Genomic DNA, 18,276 nt, shown 5'->3' with positions numbered 1-18,276 from the left:
TGAATGTGAGTGAGTTAAATGGGAGGTGAGTTGCATGTTAATAAGGGTGTGAATATGTTTGCATGAAAATATTTTTGCGGAATTTTTAAAGGTGTGGAGGAAGGAGAATGAGGCAGCCGGTACCCTACTTTTCTGTCACAATCTTTTTGTGCTCCAGTAGAAGCATTTTTCCACTGGTTTACTATAAATATATATCTTAGTCCATGCTGTGCGTCGTGGTCTCCAATACAGCTGGAGGCTGTTTTTATAATACATGATTTGGTTTATTTCGGACAAATAGTTAAAGTTCTTGTCAAACCCTTTACAATTTACCTCTGAAAAGCATGTATGTTCAAAACTACATATGACAGTCTCCACTTGAGCTGTACAGTTAAAGGGTATTTTCTCATACTAACTATGATTTATTTATGATAAATAAATTTTAGTTTGTCTTTGTGTCGTTATGTCCATTACAACAGTAGAACTTGTTTTTATGATACTCAAGTCATTTTCTTTCCATAAATGTTTTATCTGTATGTGATTGATCATAATAGTTGTACTACTACTTTCCTGACTAGTAAATTTTCATAATAAAAACTGTCTGTGTTGTTTACATACCAAAATATCTCCAGTGCAAAATATCTCCAGTGATATGGCACCATGTTGTTTACCTTGTTTGTCATATGTTCACTATATAAATGGTCAAGCCCGACACTTAGTAATGAGGCTTCCTCTTTATCCACCTTTTCTTGTGCCCCACAGACACTGCTGTTCTAAATGATTGCATCCTATCCCTTTGCCAATCAGGTTAACAGGACTTTATTGTACGTAGATGCTTTGTCAATCCCATGAGTCATATCTCTGCTCAAGAGATCTCTGATAAACTATGCAATTCACTTGAAACTTTTGTGTAAAACACGACAGCATCTCCAGTGGGCTCTGGAGTCTTCTGGAGTTTTAGCAATTACAGCCAGTTCAGTATCACTAGTACTGATTACTAAGTCACTCGTATCAGTAGCAGTACATTTATTGAATAATGGCAACATTCCTTGATTTTTTTAATCAACTGTTGAAGACAGAATTCAGTATTTTGACTACTGTATTGCTTTGCTGTTTTCTGTTTTGATTCTTGTCTGATCCACAATTTTGTTCCACTAACAGCCTTCATATATGGCCAAAATTTCTTGGGACTTTCAGACCTTTCCTGTGATAACAGCCAGCAAATGGCAATGTTCCAGTTTCAAGTCCTAGCGTACAGACTTAAACTGCCAGGAACTTTCGAAACAGTGCACACTCCACTGCAGAGTGAAAATTTCATTCTAGAAAGTCATGCTACTTTGTCATAGTCTCATTTACAGATCAACCCCATCCAGTCAAAACAATTTCTCATAACTCTCTGCTACTGATATTTTTTAAAGGAAAGTCACCAACTCTCATTTCCTGTCTGAAACCATGATTTGTAGGTTTCTCCTGTAGTATGAAAATGTTTGCTAGTCATCACATATGCTACATACTCACCATTCTTTTTCATCCCTTGTACCTGATGTCTTCATCTTCTAATCATTATTTATCTTCATTTCAAGTTTATCGCTCTGTTGTGTGTGCTTTCATGTTTGCAGAGGTTTTGGGTTGATGATTTAAGAGGTGTTTATAGAACACCATCTTAAATTTACAATGTATGCCTATAACATGTATTCATATATACTATACTGTTTTCAACATGGGAATGAGTTACTGAATTTGATTATAAACTACTACAGTATTTTCTTGCATGTGTGATGTCCTATATTGATAATTTCAAACACATACATTTTTTTGATTGCAGAGATATAAAGAGATCCTTCGGTCCTACAAACCAGGAACTGAATTCTTTTCATCTTCAGCTCTGTTTAAGAATTATGGATCCTCGACTGGAGCAAATAGTGATGAATCAGATGAAGAAGAAGACAAAAATGACCCAGATTATTCACCTACTGATGATCCAAATACTTGCAATGCTACTAGCCTGGCACGAACTGCCTCTCGCATTGCATTGTATATGATGCGAGAGGAACTTGAGGATAAAATGGTTGAAAACAATCAGCATGCACATGATTTTTTTGTTGTGAATTCATGCACAGTATATTGCAAAATTAATAAGCTATCTGGTGATAAAACAAATCAAGAAATCAAAGATTATATTAAAACAATATATCCATTGGAAAAGGAAAAAATAAAATCCACATTAGATGATTTAAGTTCGTAAGTATTATCTTGTTTATCCATTAAGTCATCCATAAGTGAAACTAACAGAATTTCCTTAATGTGAACATGTTAACTACTTGTAATAATGTCAGAAATATTCATTTTTCTGTGTATTAAAATATTTACTGTTAATATAAATTTCCGTGCACTGACAAAATATTGTGCCATTTAGGAGAATATGCGTTGAAAGTGATAAAATTGATGAGGAAGACCTAAGAACATCATTCATTAATTCTGGACATTCTGATTCAGACTGGGCTAAGATGTTGAAAATTATCAGTTACCTTGCAAGCAAGAGGGAGCTAGGGGCAAGATTGAAGCAATTTAAGGTAAGTATTGTTTTTTGAGCTTGCAAAAATGCACGTGTAATAACATAATAGCAAACTGGAGTAGTGCTAATTTAACAGTGTAAATTAACAACATTTTGTCTTCCTTTTCTTTGTGAAGACCCATTACAAAACTGTAATCTCACACCAGTGAATGATGTGATTGCAACCTGTTCCCATAAGATCAGTGGAAACCCCTTCTTACAGTGATCCAGCACCATCTTCTAGGTTCCTACACTATTGAATCCCCAAAAAACAAATCATGTTGTGCAGTGGTTAAGACGTTCAGAAGGAGTAGGCCGCAGATTCATTTGTGACCCTATCGTAAGAGAAGTCCCTAAGAAATTAGATGTGGATTACATTGCCTCCCTTGTATATTGTACCGGGGACCTAGAAATGACAGAGAGGCTTCGTCCCCATCGTAGCCCTCAGTGGTTCACAGCCCCACAACAGGCTACAGCAGTCCACTCACCCCACCGCCGCCCACACTAAACCCAGGGTTATTATGCGGTTTGGCCACCGGTGGACCCCCTCCTCCCCGGGAACCTCTTGTACCAGATGAGTGTAACCCCAAATGTTTGGGTGGTAGAGCAATTATGGTGTACGCCTACATGGAGACAGTGTTTGAACAGCAAACGCCAACATAGTGTAACTGAGGCAGAATAAGGGGAAGCAGCCCGCATTCGCCGAGGCAGATGGAAAACTGCCTTAAAAACCATCCACAGGCTGGCTGGCACACCGGACCTCAACTCTAATCCGCTGGGTGGATTCATGCAGGGCCAGCACGCCTTTCTGCTCGAGAAGCAGTGTGTTAGACTGCACGACTAGCCAGGTGGGTTGCCTCTCGTGGTCAAACACTCAGTCCAAATATTTTGGTTTATTCCTGAATGTACAGTTGCAAACGTCACCAACTAGCATACACTCAAAAATATTGCATCAAAATGCACATACAGAGCAGAACAGAACTATACCATAGCGCACTGCCAGCTCATTGCTTGAAATTCTGTATGAAGCATTGTAGGTTCCAGCACTTTGCAAATACAGACACAGAGCTGCAATATTACTGCTTTGTTTGCCTCCCATGCACTGGACCCGGGTTCGATTCCTGGCCATATTGGAGATTTTCTCCGCTCAGGGACTGGGTGTTGTGTTGTCCTCATCATCCTTTCATCCTCGTCATCGGCTGCAAGTCATCCAATGTGGTACCGAATGAAATAAGACTATCATTTGGCAGCTGACTGGGACATCCCGACCAACAATACCATATGATCATTTTCATTTTTTCACTGCTTTGTTGCTGGTGGCTAACCTTCCCCTTCTCCAAACACCAGCATCAACTAGTTTCTGCCATTTTCTGTTCTTACAGCTCATCCCCTCTACTGGATGAACATTAATAAAACTGACGAACTGCAGGGACGGATTCCTGACTGTAAATGCGGAAAAGAGGTCCTATGAACATGTGTCTGAAAATGCATTGTTGCCACGATAGATAGCACTGACAAATGAAAGTTCCTCTGGCTGCTGCTGATAATCCCTGCACTCATTGCAGGTGATAGGGGGATAGTGGCAGTTGTCATGCAGGATACACATAATCATACTTTGGCTTACCCCATCTTAGTGGGCCAATTGCCTGGGAGCTTGAGTTAGGCTTCTTCTCAGTATCCTGTAGAACCTAGTCCTCCAGAACTGGTACACACACAGTCCGCTGCCTCCCTGCACGTTCATCTGTCTGAAAGGACTCATGATTATAAAAACGCCCAAAAAGCCCTTGAAATGTGTGATGTCATTGGTGTCCATGAGAGTACTTGTTTTGGTATAGCCGTGCTGCCTCTCAACCATTTCCATCTGCTTAGCTGTACATAAACACCATTTTGGCTTGTTCCAGACTTTTGCAGACAAACAAAAATTGCACGAAGGGAAATGTAGTGTGAGGAGGACTATGCGAGAGGTGTTCAATGAATTCGAAAGTAAAGTTCTATGTACTGACTTGGCAGAAAATTGTAAGAAATTTTGGTCTTATGTCAGAGCGGTAGGTGGATCAAAACAAAATGTCGAGATACTCTGTGACCAAAATAGTACTGAAACAGAGGATGACAGACGAAAGGCCGAAATACTAAATGTCTTTTTCCAAAGCTGTTTCACAGAGGAAGACTGCACTGTAGTTCCTTCTCTAGATTGTCACACAGATGACAAAATGGTAGATATCGAAATAGATGACAGAGGGATAGAAAAACAATTAAAATCGCTCAAAAGAGGAAAGGCCGCTGGACCTGATGGGATACCAGTTCGATTTTACACAGAGTACGCGAAGGAACTTGCCCCCCTTCTTGCAGCAGTGTACCGTAGGTCTCCAGAAGAGCGTAGCGTTCCAAAGGATTGGAAAAGGGCACAGGTCATCCCCGTTTTCAAGAAGGGACGTCGAACAGATGTGCAGAACTATAGACCTATATCTCTAACGTTGATCAGTTGTAGAATTTTGGCACGTATTGTGTTCAAGTATAATGACTTTTCTGGAGACTAGAAATCTGCTCTGTAGGAATCAGCATGGGTTTCGAAAAAGACGATCGTGTGAAACCCAGCTCGCACTATTCGTCCACGAGACTCAGAGGGCCATAGACACGGGTTCCCAGATAGATGCCGTGTTTCTTGACTTCCGCAAGGTATTCGATACAGTTCCCCACAGTCGTTTAATGAACAAAAGAAGAGCATATGGACTATCAGACCAATTGTGTGATTGAAGAGTTCCTAGATAACAGAACACAGCATGTCATTCTCAATGGAGGGAAGTCTTCTGAAGTAACAGTGATTTCAGGTGTGCCGCAGGGGATTGTTGTAGGACCGTTGCTGTTCACAGTATACATAAATTACCTTGTGGATAACATCGGAAGTTCACTGAGGCTTTTTGCGGATGATGCTGTAGTATATCGAGAGGTTGGAACAATGGAAAATTGTACTGAAATGCAGGAGGATCTGCAACGAATTGATGCATGGTGCAGGGAATGGCAATTGAATCTTAACGTAGACAAGTTTAATGTGCTGCGAATACATAGAAAGAAAGATCCTTTATCATTTAGCTACAGTATAGCAGGTCAGCAACTGGAAGCAGTTAATTCCATAAATTATCTGGGAGTAGGCATTAGGAGTGATTTAAAATGGAGTGTCCATATAAAATTAATCATCGGTAAAGTAGATGCCAGACTGAGATTCATTGGAAGAATCCTAAGGAATTGTAATCCAAAAACAAAGGAAGTAGGTTACAGTACACTTGTTCGCCCACTGCTTGAATACTGCCGGCCGGTGTGGGATCTGTACCAGATAGGGTTGATAGAAGAGAGAGAGAAGATCCAATGGAGAGCAGCACGCTTCATTACAGGATCATTTAGCAATCACAAAAGCGTTACAGAGATGATAGGTAAACTCCAGTGGAAGACTCTGCAAGAGAGATGCTCAGTAGCTCGGTACGGGCTTTTGTTGAAGTTTCGAGAACATACTTTCACCGAGGAGTCAAGCAGTATATTGCTCCCCCCTACGTATATCCCACGAAGAGACCATGAGGATAAAATCAGAGAGATTAGAGCCCACACAGAGGAATACCAACAATCTTTCTTTCCATGAACAATACGAGACTGGAATAGAAGGGAGAACCGATAGAGGTACTCAAAGTACCTTCCGCCACATACTGTCAGGTGGCTTGCTGAGTATGGATGTAAATGTAGAATACTGGACCATTTTGCTACTTACAGTATGCTGCATCAATTGCACAGCTTCCAACACAAAAGGAACACTTGGCATGTGGTCAGAGGAACTTTCATTCCTCAGCGCCATCTGTCACGGCAATGACGCATTTCCGGACACATGTTTATAGGACCATTTTTCCTCCATTTCCAGTTAGGAATTCGTCCCTGCAGTTTGTTAGTTTTGTTAACATTCACCCTGTAATTGTGAGTGCACACCGTCCTCATTTAAATTTCCCTGGTTTTTGTAAGGAAATTTCTCAAGAATTACATGTCCAGAAAAAGCAACATAAACCTAATCTTGAGGAAGGCAGCAGATGCTAGACTCAACTTATTATTGCAAGAATAATAAGAAAATGTAATTTGTCTGTAAAGGACACTTGCAAGGCCCTAATTTGATCAAACCTTGAATCCTGTTCAACAGTTTCATTAACAGAAGAGATAGAGAAGATTCAAAGAATGGGTGCAGGCTTTGTCGTGGTTTAATTTAGTCAATGTGAGAGTGTTGTGGAAATGCTCAACAAAATTCAGTAGGAAGGTACTATAAGAAATGCATTGTGGATCACGGTTATATATACGCACACAATTCTGAGATTCCACATTCCCTTATGTGACAAAAAATATATTTCTTTCTCCAGTATACATCTCACACAATAACTGCAATGATAAAATTAGAGGAGTTTGGGCTTGTTCAGAGTGATATTTATGGTTTTACCATTTGTGAATGGAATAAGGAGGAGGGAAAATGGTTTTGATGAACTATGTACCCGCTATCAAACACCTTACAGTGGTGTGTGCAGTACTAATGTAGATGAAATCACTGTGTGTCATTGTTGCTATGGTTCCTTGAAAAAGACTTGCTTAATCTTTCCCATCCAAGTGGTGTTCTGCCTCTAATGATACTGATGTTTAAATGCTAACATTGCTTTGCTTCCTGATTCAGATTTTCTTTTAGCTGGAAAATGGGGAAAGGATCATAGAGGGACGTATGTTCATTGTGCACAGTTTGTACTTATGATTTTTGAAATGTTCTGATTGTCATTACTCATACATATTTTGGCACTGTCGGAGTAATTGATACTTACAACCTTGAGTCTGGTCTCCCTGCTGCCTGTTGGCTAAAGACTGAAGTGCAGACTATGGTATAAATGTCCACAGTAATTGTTCTGAAATAGAAGTGTCAAAACATGTCCATGTGCATTTCAAACAAATCTGCATCTCAGTCTATCCTCCTGCTTGATTTGATGTTCATCCAGTGCTTAGCATTTTGAAAGATACCATCTAATTCCCAGTAGGACTTACATCTATCAAGTGGAGTGGCACAGTACTTAAGATACAGGACTCACATTCAGGAGGAACAGGTTTCAGATCTCTGTCCAGCAATCTAGACAGATTCTGAATGATTTTGTTAAATTTATTATTGTGAATGCTACCTTTGAAAAGAACATGGCCACTTTCCTTCCCAATCCTTTTCCTATTCAACATTATCTTATATTTTTAATGATCTTGTCACCAACAGGATGACACCCAAATCTTCTTTCCTTTTTTGTCAAATCCATGTTCAGTCTCTGATAATGTTGTATTTATTAAACTTATGGGAAAATGCTATGAACATATGTGCCAGCCCAATAAATATATTCATTCGGAACTCTTTTCTGAAGTTTAGCCTTGTCAGGCTTTGTGAAATGTGGACAAAAAAACAGGTAAGACATTAAGGGACTAGAAAACTTTGAAATGCAACACTACAGCAGAATGCTGAGGATTAGATGGGTAGATCAGATAACTGAATCAAATTGGGGTGAAAAGAAATTTATGTCACAATTTGGTTAAAAGAAGGAACTTGTTGATAGGACACATCAGTGGAATAATCCATTGCATAATGGTGGGAAATGTGTGGAGTAAAAATTGTAGAGGGGGACCAAGGCATGACTACAGTAAGTAGGGTCAAATGGATGTTTGTTGCAGTAGTTATGCAGAGGCAGGGCAGATTAGTGTGCAGAGCTGTATCAAAACATTCTTCAGACTTAAGATCAAAACAACAACAAAACATAATAATGTGTACTGGTCCTGTTATTTCTTGCAAGTTCTAAAATGGAATTTCCTTTTATTTGATTTTTACCGTTTCATTGTCAAATAAATTTGTTCCTCAGCCAATTTTTCAATATTCGTTTAACTGATATTGTTAGTTTACTTATTCTTCCAAATTGTCTAGTCCTGATTATCAGTTTTGAATATAAGTGGACTGGCTTTCCCTCTTTAAATAATTTGTCTTCAATTATAGTAGTCAGTGATTTCTTTTAGTCTCTCTCCTTAGTACTGCTAACACATCTATTTATTGCTGTGCTTAACAGCAGTACACCTATCAATGTCTGACCCTAAAGTCCATCACGGCAGTACATTAATGTGGAATTTTACAGCAATTCTTCGAGTAAAGTTAACTTTTTGTTACAAAAACAGCATTGTTTCACATCACTTGCCACCAGAAACATGTTCACTAGCAGCAGTCTCATTTTGGATTGAGTGATGGTTCTGGTAGAGGCATTTCCACATTATCCACCACCCAATAATATGCATGTATGTGTAGAAGGCCACACTTCATAAAAGCTTGATGGAATATAATGTAATAAGTATATGAGGGTCGATATCTACTAAAATAGTGAAGACACTACCGTGTGTGTGTTTGTGAACAATTTAAAGTCCAGAATGGAACAACGGTATCATGAAAAGGATATAGTGATAATCAGCATATAGAGGAAATGAGATTGCAGTGATTGCATTATTCAGGATTATGATGCAAAGTTCCTTTGTTCTTGCATGCATGTCCAAAGGAACTGTCACTGCGGTGACTAAAACTGTTATGAAATACATTAAATGTATTCACAATTGCGAATATGGACTACCATCAACTGTAGAATGGAATGATGACAATGGAAATTTGTGCTGGACCAGGACTCGAACCCAGATTTACTGCTTATCGTGAGTGGTCGCCTTACCATTTCGCTACCCAAGCAGGATTCATGGCCAGACCCAAATTTCCATATGCCATCAATCATGCTTCTGCAACCTGTGCGTGTACATCCGTTATGTATATTCCCATAAAGGTAAGACATTTCACTTGAAAGTCGCTTGCCCAATGTCAGTCAATAAACTACCGACACTGCCTTTTTCTGAAAAACATAACACACATAACTGCAGGCTGGAACTTTATCTGACAGAAGCAGCAATCTGGTGTGGGTGGTGAGGTTATGGGAGGAAGTAAGGGCGAGGAGGGGGAGAGAGAGCAGAATTGGGGTGAGGAAAGGTGTAGCACTGTTTGTGGGAGCATGCAGGGATATGGTGGGTGCAGGGTACAGCTGCTAGATGCAGTCAGGAGATTTTTGGAAAGGGAGGGAGCTGAAAAGGAAAGAAATAGAGAAGGGGAAAAAGACTGTTGGGTGCATTGGCAGAAAAGAAGACTGTGTGGTGCTGGACTGGGAGCAGGGAAGGGACAGGTAGGTTGAAGACAGGGACTAGCAAAGGTGGTGGCTAGGGAGGGATTACGGGGAAACAGGATATATTGCAGGGAAAGTTTGCATTTCAGAAAAGCTGTTGTTGGTAGGAAGGATCCGATGGGACAGGCTGAGAGCTGCCATTGAAATTTAACACATTATATTGGCTAGCGTATTCAGCAACTGGATGGTTCATCAGTATCTTGCTCATAGTTTGATGGTGGCCATTCTTACAGACAGGCAGCTTGCTAGTTGATATGTACGTGGAAAGCAGCACAGTGGTTGCAACTTGTAAAGCACTGTCAGTGTCTTTTCAGTTTATTTTTTGATTAATTTTGCAACTATTTTACTGTCAGACTCAAATATGGGAGCTATACATAGAGAATATGCTTTGTTATAAAATAAACATGACCGTGTGCCTAATACGATTGCGTCTCTCTTATATTTATCAAATGTCAAAGTTATTCATTAGAAGATGGAAAAATGTCGCTTTGAAATGTTAATAGTACAAGTCAAATTACTTTGTTTTATTGTCCCTTTAGCACATAGCACACTTCCCTAACAATGCCTAAACTCATCCATTTTGTGTTAACAGTTGTGCTTGTTTCACATTTGCACTGAATTAAACACTGCCGTGCTGTGTTTCCACATTAATTAAACAGGTAATCATGACTGTTTTCATTTATGTTCTACATTAATTATGTTTTTCTACAAAGATTACAGAGTTAAAAACACGATACTGTTTCAACCTTAAATCTCATAACTAATCCTGCTCACCTTTTCGCAAAATAACTGAATTACTTAAACACTTTTCTTCTATGATCCAACATAACACCTTCAACTCTCAATTATCTTTCTAGCAAATTCTTCATACTATTAATCTGTGATGTGGGTGCACCCGACCATTCGGTATAGAAGCCCAGCATAGATTCTGCTTTTTACACACCAACACGGTGCGTGACCACTACTGCTGGGGCATTTTGCCATTATATAACTAGATGATGCTCCCTCAGGGAAAACATGTGCTTGCCTTCAAAAGTTCTAGAAGTTAGTGATAAGTAAGTAGTACAATATCGATATGTTACAACATCAAAGCTAGCAGTACTTCTTACAACCTTAATTTCTTGACCACATCGCTGCTTTCACAGATTTCCTGCCTTTGATTGAATAGAAGCTGCCTTTGATCAAACTGCGGTAAGTGGTGGTGAGAAGATGTATTGGACAGTTCTTGCATATAGATTTCTTGCACGGATATGAGACATGAAGCACGGTGTTACGTACTGGCACAGACAAGGAATACACAAGGGTGTCATATAGGTTCAGTGGGCAGCGGAATATCAATGTGAGTGGAGTGGGAAGGGTTCATTTCCCTGCAATATACCAAGACGCAAAAACTGTCACATACATCCCCCCACCACCACCTACTCCAGTCTGGTCACAGATATATCCTATCCCATCAAAGATGCAGCTACCTGTGAAAGCAGCAATGTTATCTACAAAATAAGCTGCAACCACTGTGCTGCTTTCTAATTGCACATGACAACTAACAGGCTGTCTGACCACATGAACGGCCACCAACAAATTGTAGCCAACACAATGCGCATCACTTCAATGACAGCTCCTCAGCCTGTGCCATCTAGATGCTTCCTACCAAGCCAGCTTTTTTGGTTTGCATGGGTGGGAACTCTCTCTGCAATATATTCTATGTCCCTGTAAACCCCCCCCCCCCCCCCCCCCCTGGCCTAACCTTCACTAGTCCCTGTCCTTCACCCACCTATCCCCTTCACTGTTCCAAATCCAGCACTACACAGCCTTTTGTTCCAGCATGACATCCAAGAGGTTTTTCCCCCTTCTCTACTTCTCTCCTTTACAGCTGCCCTCCCCAACATTATACCCATGCCCCCTTCCAAACCCCTCAGATGCACTTAACAGCCCTACTTTCCTGTCTCCACCATTTCCTTGTATGTTCACACATGCTGCACTACACCTTCCCCCCACCCCAACCCTGCTTTCCCTTCCCCTCCCCAACACATGCCACCTCCTTAGCCCTATCACCCATATCGTTGCTGCTCCCTTCAGGCACAGTAGCAGTCCGCAGTCCAGCCACAGTGGACGAAAACACTGGTTATGCGACTGTGTGTTGTGTTGGTGCATGTGTTTTCTATTTCAGAAGAAGCCTTTTTCTCCAAAAGCTTAAATTAATAAAAATGTTATAAGTATATATATTTGCAGTCATCCTTCTATCTTAAAGGGAGTGATAATTTATAAGTTAGAAGGATTGTGAAATGATAATAAAGTGATTACTAAAATAGATCTGCGTTTCTCTCTCTCTCTCTCTCTCTCTCTCTACAGGGTGGTCCATTGATAGTGACCAGGCCAAATATCTCACAAAATAAGCATCAAACGAAAAAACTACAAAGAACGAAACTCGTCTAGCTTGAAGGGGGACACCAGATGGTACTATGGTTGGCCCGGTAGATGGCGCTGCCATAGGTCAAATGGATATAAACTGCATTTTTGAAAATAGGAACCCCTATTTTTTTTTTATTACATATTCGTGTAGTACGTAAAGATGGCGCTGTAATAGTCATAAACGTATAAGTACGTGGTATCACATAACATTCCGCCAGTGCGGACGGTATTTGCTTCGTGATACATTACCCGTGTTAAAATGGACCATTTACCAATTGCGGAAAAAGTTGATATCGTGTTGATGTATGGCTATTGTGATCAAATTGCCCAACGGGCATGTGCTATGTATGCTGCTCGGTATCCTGGGCAACATCATCCAAGTGTCCGGACTGTTCGCCGGATAGTTACATTATTTAAGGAAACTGGAAGTGTTCAGCCACATGTGAAATGTCAACCACGACCTGCAACAAATGATGATGTCCAAGTAGATGTTTTAGCTGCTGTCGCGGCTAATCCGCACATCAGTAGCAGACAGATTGCACGAGAATCGGGACTCTCAAAAACGTCGGTGTCGAGAATGCTACATCTACATTGATTGCACTCCTACCATATTCCTATGCACCAGAAATTGCATGGCGAAGACTTTGAACGTCATGTACAGTTCTGCCACTGGGCACAAGAGAAATTACGAGACAATGACAGATTTTTTTGCACGCGTTCTGTTTAGCGACAGAGCATCATTCACCAACAGAGGTAACGTAAACCGGCATAATATGTACTATTGGGCTATGGAAAATCCACAATGGCTGCAAAAAGTGGAACATCAGCAACCTTGGTGAGTTAATGTATGGTGCGGCATTATGGGAGAAAGGATAATTGGCCACCATTTTATCGGTGGCAATCTAAATGGTGCAATGTATGCTGATTTCCTACGTAATGTTCTACCAATGTTACTACAAGATGTTTCACTGCATGACAGAATGGCGATGTACTTACAACATGATGGATGTCCGGCACATAGCTCGCGTGCAGTTGAAGCGTTATTGAATAGCATATTTCATGAGAGGTGGATTGGCTGTCGAAGCACCATACCATAGTCTGCATGTTCACCTGATCTGATGTCCCCGGATTTGTTTGTGTGGGGAAAGTTGAAGGATATTTGCTATTGTGATTCACCGACACCGCCTGACAACATGCATCAGCGTATTGTCAATGCATGTGCGAACATTACGGAAGGCGAACTACTCGCTGTTGAGAGGAATGTCATTACACATATTGCCAAATGCATTGAGGTTGACGAACATCATTTTGAGCATTTATTGCATTAATTTGGTATTTACAGGTAATCACGCTGTAACAGCATGCATTCTCAGAAATGATAAGTTCACAAAAGTACATGTATCACATTGGAACAACCGAAATAAAATGTTCAAACGTACCTATGTTCTGTATTTTAATTTAAAAAACCTACCTGTTACCAAATGTTTGTTTAAAATTGTGAGCCATATGTTTGTGACTATTACAGCGCCATCTATCACAAAGCGAAAAAAGTGGTCCAACTAAAACATTCATATTTCTTTACGTACTACATGAATATGTAATAAAAAATGGGGGTTCCTATTTTAAAAAAACGCAGTTGATATCCGTTTGACCTATGGCAGCGCCATCTAGCTCGCCAACCATAGCACCATCTGGTTTCCCCCTTCAAGCTAGACAAGTTTCGTTCTTTGTAGTTTTTTCGTTTGACACTTATTTCGTGAGATATTTGGCCCGGTCATGATCAATGGACCACCCTGTGTGTGTGTGTGTGTGTGTGTGTGTGTGTGTGTGTGTGTGTGTGTGTGTTGTTATTGTTGTTGTTGTTGTTCATATTCTGTCCAAGGTGAAAGATGGCCATGTGAATGTTCATAGGACATCATAAAAAATAAAAATGGCTGAAAATAAAACCTGAGAAAGATGCAGTAATATAAGTGAAGAATTTGTATATTTTGAGATGCAGCTGGCTTGAAAATGTATCTCTGCAGCTAGCAGAAAGTATATTTAAGAGCGGAAATGTACTGTTCCCAACTTCCACATAACATTACGTAAGAAGTTTCAGAAGCCGTTTGTGGCATCCAACATTAATGGAAGGAAAACATGAACACTAAGGAATATGGAAGAGGCAAAGTGACAACATGAGACATTTGATATTAAAGAAGGATGTGAAGTTAAAGTGAACAGATAATACGTAGAAATCTTTGAACAGAGTATGAATGGAAAAGAACTCATATTAAACCCTACAAAAATAAGTTTCAGGTTCATATGCCATGTTCCAAGACATTAAAACTGGTTGATATAGCAACGGAAGGAGCATTAGACAAGACAAAGATTCATGACAGCAGAGATGTGATATAATGCTATAGAGGACAGTATGAACCTAGGCAAAAACCATTGATATTAGTAATAATAATAATAAGAAGAAAAAGAAGAAGAAGAGACGAAGAGACACATACCTCATGTACAGATGGACAGGTTATGGAATTTTGCATTTTGTTCAGTACCAAATTCTTGTTCACAAAGAACTGACTCTCAAATCTAGCTGCAGTTTATTCAGAAAGAACTTTGAATTGCAGAAATTTATGAACATATTAACTTGTGTATGCAGCAATAAGATTGTAACAATATTATGAGAAGAAAAGTTGCTACTCACCGTATAGTGGAGATGCTGAGTCGCTGATAGGCACAACAAAGGGATCTCAGAATTATAGCTTTCGGCTGTTATGGCCTTCGTCAACAAGACAGACATATGCACACACTCACATAAACGCAACTCACACAGTGTAGGCCTTAACAGCTGAAAGCTATAATTGTGAGAGTTTTTTTGTTGTGCCTATCTGCGACTCAGCATCTCCACTATATGGTGATAGCAACTTTCCTTCTCATACTATTGTTACATTTCATCTTGTATTTTCCATTGTCTGATTGTAACAAATGTCTTTCCCATAATCTAAATATGTAAAAAGTATCATCATTTATTTGATCAGTCTTGCATCTTTTTCATTGCGATGAAACTCTTGCTTTTATGTTAGCAAATACAAATATACTATAGTTAACTTTGTTGGGTCTGGCCCACTTGTCTCGTATGGGGTGCCTAAGGGATGCAGTGTTCTTGGAATGCTGTACAACAGTTCAAGCAATTTATTTCTATAAAGCAGATTGACAATACTTAACTTAGAGATTTACAAGTAGTAGTCGCTAGCGATGAGCGACATGCAAACAGTAATATTCTTGGCTATGAAATGTTCCTGCAAGTTTGACATACGTCACTAATAACTGATCTGCGAGTGCTAATCTACAACTGTGCCTATACTGTCCACTAATTTCCGTACACTGTGTCGATCTGAGCAGCTGAGGCTGGCAGGAGCGGCGCTTATATTCAGTTCGTGTAGGGGGTGCTCCCGTCGTGGTGCGGTCCTATTCTGCACACAGGGTGTCTACGACCCGGGACAACTGGGAGATCCGGGAATAACCGGGAATTTTTTCAACCGGGAGAAAACCGGGGAAAACCCAGGAATTTTTCATTGATTAAGTTTTCAGTTTATTTTTTGTAATTTTGACTGGTAAGAACCGATACTCTAACTAAGGATATTACTGTATCCTGCTACTGCAGAGTAATACTGCAGCATTAAAACATGAACAAGAGAAAAAAACTAAAATAAAACTTAAATTGCAAAGGAAATGCACCATATAAAATAACAAAGTGCTCATACAAACGTCTGCCAACAGCAGAATGTGTCAAAGGCTTTTTAGTGCTTTTTCCCGCTTCTGGCTACAGAAATGTGGCTGTTGGCTGTGTAAGCAGCAACCATCCACATGCGGTACCCGGAAAAATTTTACTGGCGCGCCCAAGCAAACCGGGGTATCTGAACCGGGCGGCAATTTCGGGGAGGAGGGGGGGGGGGGGGGGGCGAATTCATATTCTTGAGGGAAAAATCCATGTTTCACAAAGCACCTACCATCCAGCACACGTCGGTCTCTTGGTTATTCATATGATTTTGAAACGCACCCCTACTGGTTTTTGAACACATTCTAAATTGATTTCTGAATGAATTATAAGTTTATTTTTGAATGCGTGCATATTGCACATGATGCCTCTGCCAGGGGAATTGTCGTCACATCTAGAAACAAACTTTCCTGCAGACAAAACAGGACAGGGCTTTATGACCTTAGCGAAATAAAACCAAGCCGGAGAATGCCAACTGCTACTTATTTATGTGGTTGATTCGGTTTGCGAATGTTCAGCGGAATAACAGGTATGAAAGATTACGTATTATCTTCTCAGTGTATCCAAGAAAGTGAAATTTTGACGGAAAATTTTTGGCCAGATCGCTACACTAGACAGGGCCAGTTGCAGTCCCCGGCTAGCAGCTGTTTAACTTCCATTCCGGAAGTAGCGCCGGAAATGCATTCTACAAACTCGTAATACTGGCTAACCGGAGAATAATCTCTGGATAACTAAACCGGTGATTGTGACAGGGGTAGTAAAGGTAACAGGAGAATGAGTTTTGACAGTGATAGGAATAGTTACAGAATTAGTGATAAGATTGTTTGTTAGAACGAGGAAGGAGAAGAAACGGGGACATCACACAAATTATGGAAGAATATGACGATTCCAAATTTATACAAAAATTTCGTTCTATTTTTCGCTCTCGTGCATGAGAAACTGGAGCACATAAATGAAATGTAAAACTATTTCCTAACGTAAGGCTTTTTGCTTGTAGTAGGCCAAATAGGTATTTCGTATTGGTACTTCGTGAATTATTTTGTCGTATTATAAAAACGTTCATTATTGCCAAAACAGTGTCGCTTCTATGGTGTGTGTTACAATTGCTGCAATATTAGAAAGGCTGTTTTGTTTTATCCTGCACACAGTGACAAAATAGACGTAATCAGATCGCGAAACCACACCAGTCTTGGGTACTAATTGTATTAACAGCTTTTTCAGTATTAGACAACGACATTTCCAGTTTTCACGTAGCAAAACGTTTGACGAACTTTGGTAAGGTAATAGTTCTTTCGCAGAAAGGAAAGAACACAAAGATTGAAGAAATGTGTACTGTCTTGCCTGTCTCCTGTCTTTACTGGTTTTAGGTATCCTATATTTAATTTTGTGTTACACAAAAGAGAAGTTATTAGCGAATAGGCAATAAAGAGCCCAGATTTTCTGAAGAGTACTTGTTCTCCTGGTTACAAATAATCCTATCCAGTATTAATTGCGATGGGTTGGGCAGAATGTCAAACCGGCCGACTGGGAGCAGGATAGGCACTGCTGGACATATTAATTTCCACTGTCCTCAAATAGTTTGATGGCATCCATTACAAAATATACACGTTTGAGTTCCACAGAGCGAAATACAGTGACGTGCGCTATAAGAATGTTGTTTGAAGAGGCGTGGCACTGCATTGCACACTTAAGACCAAATAACGTGTCTTACATTTCCTCTAAGATATATGTTTTATGTATCAGACTCTTCAGAAAGATGTGCGCTACAAAATGAACTTGTTTTTGAAAAATCTGAGATAGTGGGAGGGGGGGGGGGAGGGGTTAGTCTCCACGTGACCCGTGTTTACATTTAGTGATTTTTCTGTTTCCTCTTCGTTTACTGCTCTCTCGTCAAATGAAAACAAGATGGGTTTTTGTAGCTGGGAGCTATCAAGTGAATTAAAAGATATTCACATAATTACAGAAGGCTAAAATATGTTATGTTACTAGTTTCAGATTTTATTTTATTTCATTTCCACTTTCCTGACAGTCAAGTATTAATCGCCTTGCAGAACAATCAAGTTATTTTTGTCGGTTTGCTAAAGAAATTTGACTTTTATTAGGGTTTCCTGCTGAGGCAGTGAATTTATTTGAAACTAAGTGTTTTAAGTCCACACCATTGGCTAGTTTCAACTGTTCGCTGCGTTTCAGGTGCACGTTTTCATCTTCTAGCACGTATGGCACTATGCCATAACAAAGAACCAAACATGAGCTAATACAGTACTGGTACGCGAAGAAAATTTACGTCCCGAAAACCACACTGAAAAGTTTCATATCAGGTCGAGGCCTAC

At 40.0% G+C, this 18,276-nt stretch overlaps 1 protein-coding gene across 1 annotated transcript in view; it reads left to right on the top strand.

Moving 5' to 3' along the window:
* The window catches only part of LOC126161840 (general transcription factor 3C polypeptide 1), a 359,490-nt gene that overhangs the window by 322,734 nt on the left and 18,480 nt on the right, over window positions 1–18,276 (top strand). The window contains exons 27-28 of the mRNA XM_049917946.1: window positions 1,805–2,220; window positions 2,396–2,552. Coding sequence (XP_049773903.1) covers window positions 1,805–2,220; window positions 2,396–2,552 — 573 coding nt within the window. The remainder of the gene's footprint in view (window positions 1–1,804; window positions 2,221–2,395; window positions 2,553–18,276) is intronic.

The sequence above is a fragment of the Schistocerca cancellata genome, chromosome 2 (genome assembly GCF_023864275.1).
Source record: "Schistocerca cancellata isolate TAMUIC-IGC-003103 chromosome 2, iqSchCanc2.1, whole genome shotgun sequence".
Taxonomy (NCBI): Eukaryota; Metazoa; Arthropoda; class Insecta; order Orthoptera; family Acrididae; genus Schistocerca; species Schistocerca cancellata.
Note: the sequence above shows the minus strand (reverse complement) of the source record. Positions and strands in the feature narration are given on the sequence as shown.